Source organism: Panicum virgatum, chromosome 3N (assembly GCF_016808335.1).
Source record: "Panicum virgatum strain AP13 chromosome 3N, P.virgatum_v5, whole genome shotgun sequence".
Classification (NCBI taxonomy): domain Eukaryota; kingdom Viridiplantae; phylum Streptophyta; class Magnoliopsida; order Poales; family Poaceae; genus Panicum; species Panicum virgatum.
In genome coordinates, this window is record NC_053147.1 from 30,019,592 (window position 1) to 30,028,134 (window position 8,543).

Here is an 8,543-nt window from a genome sequence, read left to right on the forward strand (position 1 = left end):
TGCTGAAAAGCAATAAAGAGTAGGTCCTTACTTTCAAGTTTTAGCTTTCAATATTCTAGTTGGTTAACCATTCTATGTAAGCAACTACTATCCAATCATGGTAGAAAACTAAGCAAACAACAAGATTGATAAATAATATTGTCGCTCTTATTACTCTGTGTGGCAAAGGGATCAAGCAGTCTCATATCATCATGTGAGGCGGACGATTCTGAATCGAAATTCAACCTTGCAAGGATAAACCTAGCACACACGTCTGGAACACCGTCGGGTCATTCCCAAACAACTGTTGACATTTCTTTCCGGCTTGTGGATAGTGCCACTCTCCCCGACTATAGGGCTCCTCCTCGTCCCACAGGGCACATTCTCTCGTCCCATAGGGCACTCTATACCTCGTCCCTCATAGTCGTAGTGTTGCGTAAAATAAAATCTATCCCTAAGAGAGAGTGGGAGGTATATCCACTCCCCGGTCCAATCAGCTACTAGGCTTGCCGCGTACCATATTTACGGCATGTGGCTAGTACTTTCAAAAACTTAACCACCGCTACCACACACCGCGACCTTAGCAAGTTCATTAACACAGACGGGGTCTCACTAAAGGTCATGATATCGAACACGACCCCGTCCGTCGTCCTTATATTGATAACGGAAAATAAACAAGCAATTCCTATAAAGCTCGCGAGTGACAGGCAATCACTCGACTTTTACCGGTCCTATAAGCCTAGCAAAAAGTCGAACTCAAGTCTAGTGTTCAGTACATAGGTTCCTAGGATCATGCATCTAGGGTTTCAATTCAAATCCTAAGAACTGTAAATGCATAAGCAAGTAACAACAGTAAATGATAATAATTTGAAATATAGGTTATGTCCGGGGCTTGCCTTCTCGGTACTCGGTAGTCGCTAACTATTTCAGCTCTAGGCTCTTCCGAACTTTGGTCCGGGGCTTCAGTTAGTACGGCGGTGTTCGCTTGAGTTTCGAGATCACCTCCGTCAGACTCCGGGATCAGCTCGTACGTCCCGTCCGACAAAGTAGTCGTATCTATATGTAATGCAAGAACAACATTATAAACACACATGGGCAAACATTTATAGAGTAGTTAAATAACAAATCTAACTACACAAGGCATCATGATCAACACCACAAATGAAGTTTACTAACTTCATAAACAAGTGGGGTGATTTCCTATAACAACTAAGTCAAGGTTTGCTAAAAAATTAACAACTCAGAGTATAAACAGAAATAAATTTAGCAAAAATTACCCTAAACAGAACATGAACAGATTAAGCTACCCTGTAAAAATCATGCCAAGACATGTAGCCATTTAATCACAACAATTCATTCATTCAGACAACACCTAGAGCAAGCTTGAATTATACAGGTCAAAATATAGCAAAGCAGAAGCTCAAAATTTAATAGGAGATCTACACATAAATTAACTAGCAACTGTGAATTTTTCATGATTTTATCTACACAGAATTAATTCTGAGAAAATAAACAAAACAGAAATAAGATTAGCAAGATTCATTTTTAGCTCCTGTTCTAGCCATGAACTGAGGCTCAAACTTCCTGGACAAGCTAAGCTACTCAAGAAGAACATGCAGAAATATTTTCATGATTTATTACGAAGAGAAACTATTTACCAAAAATAAAGTCTATTAAACAAGGATTAAAACAAATAAATAGCTACACCAGAGAACTGACCATGAAATTTTTATAGCAAAACTAGTGTTATAAGAACAAACTACCATAAGAGTTTCACTGCAAGACAAGCTTTCAAACAGTAGTTAAGAAAAAGATAAAATCAACTAATAATTATGCACTAGTAACACAAATCAAAATCTACAGCAAAAACTAGCAACTAAAGCCTAACATATTATGGTTCTACTGCATAGAGCTCTTCAAGAGGATTCCAAAACATCCAGATTTTCTATTTTACGATTTTTCCGCGAATTGATATTGAATTTCAAAGATCACAGCAAACTATTACAAACAAGCCCCTATAGCACTATTCATCTGAGTCTAGGCCTATTCAAATAACCCCCTGGGTTTTCTTTCCTTTCAACCCGAGGTCCCTGGGCCGGGTCAGAGAGAGGGGGGGCGGTTGACCGGCCAAATCCCGGCGAGGGGCTCACCGGCGGCGAGGGGTAGGTTGGGGAAAACGGAGAGGAAGTCGAGGCGGTTCTCGGGATGCTCTTGGGTCGCGAAATGAGGGCGGGAAGAGGTCGGTCCATGGCGAGCGGCGGCCGATGGAGCTCGGAGCACGGCGGCGGGGTGGCTCCGGTGGGGTTCGGGCGAGGGGAGATGGTCTGGGAGTTGCGCGAGGGCGAGGCGGTGCTTGCTAGGGGGTCAGAGCGGGCAGAGGAGCGGCGGTGAGGCGGCTCCGCGGCGAGGGTGAGCTCGCCGGCGTTCAAGCGGGGCGGCGGCGGCGTTCTGAGGTGTGGGAGCACGGAGAAGGCAAAAGGAGGAGAGGAATAGGACGCTGGAGTTTTTGTAGTGCCCGTGCGCGCGATAGCGAAGGGCGGCGAGCTCTGCAGCGGGCTCTCCACGGCGGCATCGCGGTGGCGGCCGCGCGGGCGGCTCTGCGCTCGGCGGGGGCACGTGGCACGGTAGGGGAGGGCACAGCGCGAAGCCAAGGGCGGTGGGGAAGCTCTGGGGCGACGCGTGGGCTCCAGCGCGGAGCGAAGGGCGGCCGGGCGGGCTCTCCACGGCGCCGGCGACAGGCTCTGCACAGCGGAACCGGGGAAAACAGGGGAAGGAGCTGGAGGTGGAAGAAAAGGGCTGTTTTGCAATTTCCAAAACATCCAGGGACCAAACTGTAAACAAGCAATAACTTTTAAACCAAAGCTCAAATGAAAAAGTGCCCAACATAAAAGTTGTTCAACTTTTCAAGATCTACAACTTTGATGTTGTGCAAAATTTTATTTGGTCAAAGGATAGAGAGCTAAATTTGAAAACATAGAAGGGAATTTGAATTTAAAGGAAACTTGACTTTTTCAATGAAATTTCACTTCAAACTTGGGCTGATTGGAAAAGTTTTCTGCCATGTAATGATTACACCATATTTTGCAAAAACACCCTCCACAAAAGCTATAATTGCACACCCAATTCAAATTAAACTCTAGAAAGACCCTTGCATAAAATCAATATTACACATATAACCTTTAATAATTACCAAAAGGTCCTTTTTCAGGCAAAACAATCACAAGATGTACAAAAGGTATGCAACACTAATGTGCAGACACCTAGGGTGTCACAAGGGGGTTATGTAAACTTTTCCTAAAATTAAACTATTAGCTACTTTGGTGAATCCAAACATACTACTATTACTCTTCAACTATATTTTGATCCATCTTCTCCATTTCAAAAATTCAAACGAAACGAATTTAGCAGGTTTTTATTGCTGGAGTATAGTACGGTGGTGAGCGGCACCAACGAAGGGACGGAAGGTGACACTGCCACACTGGCACCGAATATTTTCTTTTATGGTTGGCACCGAATATTTTGTTGCAGTGCAGCCAGATAAAATTGACCTTATTCTGAACCTTACCCAAAAAAAGCTTAAGATGGTAACTATTCACGGTTAGTATAAGTCATTATAGAAAAAAAACTAAAATAAAACAATAAAAGATAATGAGTAGAGATGTAGAAGTGTCAAATGGGATCATTGAAAGTTAGCCATCACATTTAGCAAATCCGATGTGAAAATAATAAATAAAATGCATGGTAGATCATTTTTTCAGATCCAGTTATAAGACCTTAGGGCTTATGTAGAGGGAAACATACTTGGTGCAAATCATAACTTTTGTGAAAACTTGTGTAAACTATGACAAAAAAGTCATCTAAATTCACCAAAAAATCACACATGTAGATGATATGATGATACACAATTTTGTAAAATATCTTTTCCAAACTCCACTTCGTCTGTGAGATATAAAATTAACAAATTTCTAACAAATTATCTGGATAGTTTTCTGGCTTGAAATTTGTTATTTTATATCTCACAAACGAAGTCGAGTTTGGACAAGATATTTTACAAGATTGTGTATCATCATATCATCTACATGTGTGATTTTTTGGGTGAATTTAGACGATTTTTTTGTCGTAGTTTGCACGGATTTTCACGAAGTTATAGTTTGCACCAGATACGTTCTAGAAAATTACCGTGGACAGAACTCAAAAGTGATAACAAGCCAAGTAAACTATTCTCGCACGCGCCTAGTAGGTGAGCAAAAGAATACTTTTGGTCTTGGGTTGGGTCTTAGTCGTCTTAGCAATGACAAGTTCAGAACTTAACTGAGGTCACGGAAAGTGCTAGTTCCGTGACAAAGACTCTAGCAAATGTGCGTTTGACCTCCGGTTCCTGCCTCGCCGCCGGTCGTCACCAGCACAGCACAAAACTGGGTCCCTAGTCCTCCCCTCCCCGCGCGTTCAGGCTCGGCCCTCTCCCACCAGACGCCCTCACACCGACTCCCGATGGCGCCCCTCTCCTGCCGCGACCTCCCCGCTCGGCTCCCGGCGCTCCCCCGGCGCGCCACCGCCCACGCACAGCTCTCCTTCCTGCGCGCTCCGGCCCCTCGCCGGCCACTCATCACCTCCACCGCAAGCACGAGCGCGGGCACGCTGCGGCTCCCTCTGGCGGCCACGAGGGACGAGGAGGTCGTCGCCTCCCCCGTCGGCCACCTCGAGCCGCACGACGTCGCGCACGGCCATCAGTACCGCGACGACGTCCAGCAGGAAGAGGAGGAGGAGGAGGACGACGACGACGCTCGGCGGCGCGGCGCGAGGAAGCAGCAGGAGGAGCTGCCGGCGCGGTGGCGCGAGATCCACGGGCGCGACGACTGGGCGGGTCTCCTGGACCCGATGGACCCGCTGCTGCGCTCGGAGCTGATCCGGTACGGCGAGCTGGCGCAGGCCTGCTACGACGCGTTCGACTACGACCCCTACTCCCGCTACTGCGGCAGCTGCAAGTACCCGCGGCGGGAGCTGTTCGAGCGGCTGGGCATGGCGGGCGCGGCGCGGGGGTACGCCGTGTCCCGGTACCTGTACGCGACGTCCAACTTCCGGTTCCCGGCCTTCTTCCCGCAGTCGCGCGCGGGCGCCAAGATCTGGAGCCAGAGCGCCAACTGGATCGGGTACGTGGCCGTGTCGACGGACGAGGAGAGCGCGCGGCTGGGGCGGCGCGACGTCGCCATCGCGTGGCGCGGCACGGTGACGCGGCTGGAGTGGGTGTCGGACCTCATGGACTTCCTCCGGCCCGTGGCGGCGGAGGGCATCCCGTGCCCGGACCCGGACGTGAAGGTGCTGGCCGGCTTCGCGGACCTGTACACGGACAGGGACCCCACCTGCCGCTTCTGCAAGTACTCGGCGCGGGAGCAGGTCCTGACGGAGGTCCGGCGGCTCGTCGGGCGCTACGCCGCGCGGGGCGAGGAGGTGAGCATCACGGTGACGGGGCACAGCCTCGGCAGCGCCCTGGCCATGCTGAGCGCCTACGACATCGCCGAGTCCGGCGCGAACGTGGCCGCCGGGCAGGCGGCGCCGGTGTGCGTGTACTCGTTCGCGGGGCCCCGGGTGGGGAACGCGGCGTTCCGGCGGCGGTTCGAGTCGGAGCTCGGGGTGAAGGCGCTGCGGGTGGTGAACGTGCACGATAACGTGACGCGGATGCCGGGGATCCTGGTGAACGAGGGCGCGCCGGAGGCGGTGCGGCGCGTGGCGGAGCGGCTGCTGCGGGTGCCCTGGTGCTACTCCCACGTCGGCGTGGAGCTGGCGCTCGACCACAAGCGCTCGCCGTTCCTCAAGGACACGCTGGACCCGGCGTGCTACCACGACCTCGAGGCGCACCTCCACCTCATCGACGGGTACGTACGTGTGACTACCTGCTTCCGCTTCTGCTTCGTCGTCGTCCCTACTCTGCCTGACATCGTCGCCTCAAAGCCTTCACCTGCTACGGTAGATGTTGGGAAAAAAAAGGGCTTGCGTTGCGTGCCTAGGGGGTTCGAGAGAAAACGATAGATGTTGGGAGCAAGTCAATGCTGTGCGGGCCCCGGGTTCGTGTGACGATGATGACAGGTCACCAAGCTAGCAGCCTGTCTGAAGCCTTTTCTTTTTCCCTTCCTTTCTGCCTTCTGCGAGAGAGATCGCAGACTGTTTCGCGATAGAAACGTGCGCCTTTGATCTGTGCATTTGTTGCAAATACGTAGTTAAATAAACTCGTTAAAGCCTGATCGAGAGATAAATTAAAACGATGCTCCAGTGCCATGGGGGGCCGATCATCGAGATTCGAGAAATCGCGAGCCGGAACCGGACAGATATGGGAGCCTAGTCATCATCAAACTGCAAGCAAAGGATCCGAGCAGACGACCCCTCCACCGTCCACTCGTATGTCCCGGCCAATCATGGCCGTCTATCGATGCAAGATGGTTCCGCAACGCGACAGAGCTGGGCGCTTAATTTTTGAAAGGAAGATGCCAGGCTGTGACGACTATGAGCAGAGTATCAATCAATACATGGGTCGTGTTTGGTAAAACGTCGCGTCAAAATTTCACAAAGAGACAAATTTTCACATGGAGTACTAAATATAGTCTATTTGCAAAATCTTTTCAGGGACGGATGTAATTTTTTGAGATGAATCTAATCACGGTAATTAATTGATGATTTGCTACAGTAATGCTACAGTAACTATTCTCTAATTACGCGGTCAATGATCTCATTAGATTCGTCTCGCGATTTACACGGGGGTTGTGGAGGTGATTTTACAATTAGACTTCATTTAAAACTCTAAATTAGTGGTCAAAGAGCTAAAAAAAATTTCGCCATAACCAAACACGGCAAGTATAGGACCATGCGTGTGATTCCTGACACTAAACTAACGCATCGCTGGCTCGTTGCTCGTATTCAAATGTTTCGTGCAGTGCACTGTCGACCTCGTCATGTTGGCGTTGCCCATAAACAACACATTTCCCTCCGCGCCCGCGCGGATCTCGTGGATCCGGTGCTGGTACTGGTACCGTGCCAGGCTGACCGGATCGAACCGGGCACATTGAACGTGCTCTCACTGCAACGACCACGGTCCACGGACCCCATCAACGTCCGTGCATGGCACGAGATTGGAGCACGAGTACTGGACACGTCACACGCCGCAGTTAATGCCGGTCCTTATTATGCCCAGCTGCCAACCGGGTCCGGGGCGATTTATTAGACCGACTCGTCGTCATCCACAGTGACTCTGCTGCCGTGTCTTCCCGTGCAACCTCTCTTGATGATGATGTGTTTGCCTTGGCTGAGGGCGCGTGCAGGTACCACGGGCGCGGGGAGCGATTCGTGCTGGCGATCGGGCGCGACCCGGCGCTGGTGAACAAGGCGTGCGACTTCCTCAAGGACCACCACGGCGTGCCCCCCTGCTGGCGCCAGGACGAGAACAAGGGCATGGTGCGCGCCCGCGACGGGCGCTGGGTGCAGCCCGACCGCCACGGCTGGCACCTCGACGACCACGACCACGACCACGACGACCCGCACCACCACCACCACCACCACCACCGCGGCCATCGAAGCGAAGGCCACGGCGGTGGCACGGACGGTGCCCGGCGGTAACCACCACGATCATCAAGTCTCCCCGGTTTGTCCGTGTGCGCACTGTGTGATACTAGGGCTGGCTAGCGAGCGGCGGAGCTGCAGGGGGAGAGGGATTGAACGGGCATTTGTGTTGAGAGGTTGTGTAGAGAGAATCCATGCATGCGTGGACCATGGATATAATAGAAAACCTGTGTGTCAATGTCAATTGTGGACTACTTTGTGTGTTTGGATGTGGATCCCACGTCTAGACACAGTTGTGTGTTTGCATGTGGATCCCACATCTAGAAATAGTGGCGGAGGATAGATTAAAGCTAAAGTTTGGCATCTGTATATACTACGCTTGTTTCATAGTGGAAGAGTGGGAAAAAAATGCTGAAGAAAGCCAGCATATGGATGAGTCCGAGATACTCCTGGCAAAGAAAGGTCCGATGGTGGCCATACCGTGCAATACCGGGAGCTCCGCCACCGGCTAGAAATCAAGATATATAGGATTCACTACGAGAACGTATCCGGTGCTCCTAGCACCTCACATGCTCCCTTGCTCCCTCATGTTCGGAGCCGATGGATGCGCAACAGATGGGCGAGATGGCGGTGGAAAAACAAGTGGTGGCTATTATGTATGGAGCCCCCTCAACAAATATTGAAGTGCATTTTCAGCCATGCCCGTCTTCTTCCCAAATTGATTTGTTTCCCAACCGACCAAATGGAAGCCTCCTCAAGAAGCTACCTACAGTTCAAGACCAAATCCATTTATTCTCAGCTTGCCGCAGAGAGGAACTGCTGCCGCTGTGACGCCACGTAGTGCCATGGCACGAGGCGGTAGGCAGTGTAGGCGAACACTAGGATTGGAACTTGGAGGCAGCGCGGCATGGGCCGGCACCTGCCGGACCAGCAACGGAGATTGGCGGCGGTTGACGGGGCGAGCCAGGCAGGGAGGAGCGAGCCATCTTGTAGGCTGGGAGGGAGGCGTGGCCGCA

General features: G+C 51.1%; 1 protein-coding gene across 2 annotated transcripts; it reads left to right on the forward strand.

Moving 5' to 3' along the window:
- The first annotated feature begins 4,350 nt into the window (after positions 1 to 4,350).
- Positions 4,351 to 7,958, forward strand: LOC120665620 (phospholipase A1-Igamma1, chloroplastic-like). 2 transcript variants are annotated; one of them, XM_039945227.1, is made up of 2 exons: positions 4,351 to 5,852; positions 6,906 to 7,283. In XM_039945227.1, the coding sequence occupies exons 1-2, from the start codon at positions 4,471 to 4,473 to the stop codon at positions 6,940 to 6,942; spliced, it is 1,419 nt and encodes a 472-aa protein (XP_039801161.1). In that variant the 5' UTR covers positions 4,351 to 4,470; the 3' UTR covers positions 6,943 to 7,283. The 2 variants fall into 2 exon arrangements, with proteins under 2 accessions (XP_039801161.1, XP_039801160.1); XM_039945226.1 differs by lacking the exon at positions 6,906 to 7,283 and adding an exon at positions 7,290 to 7,958 and having other exon boundaries at positions 4,363 to 5,852.
- Positions 7,959 to 8,543: the final 585 nt, after the last annotated feature.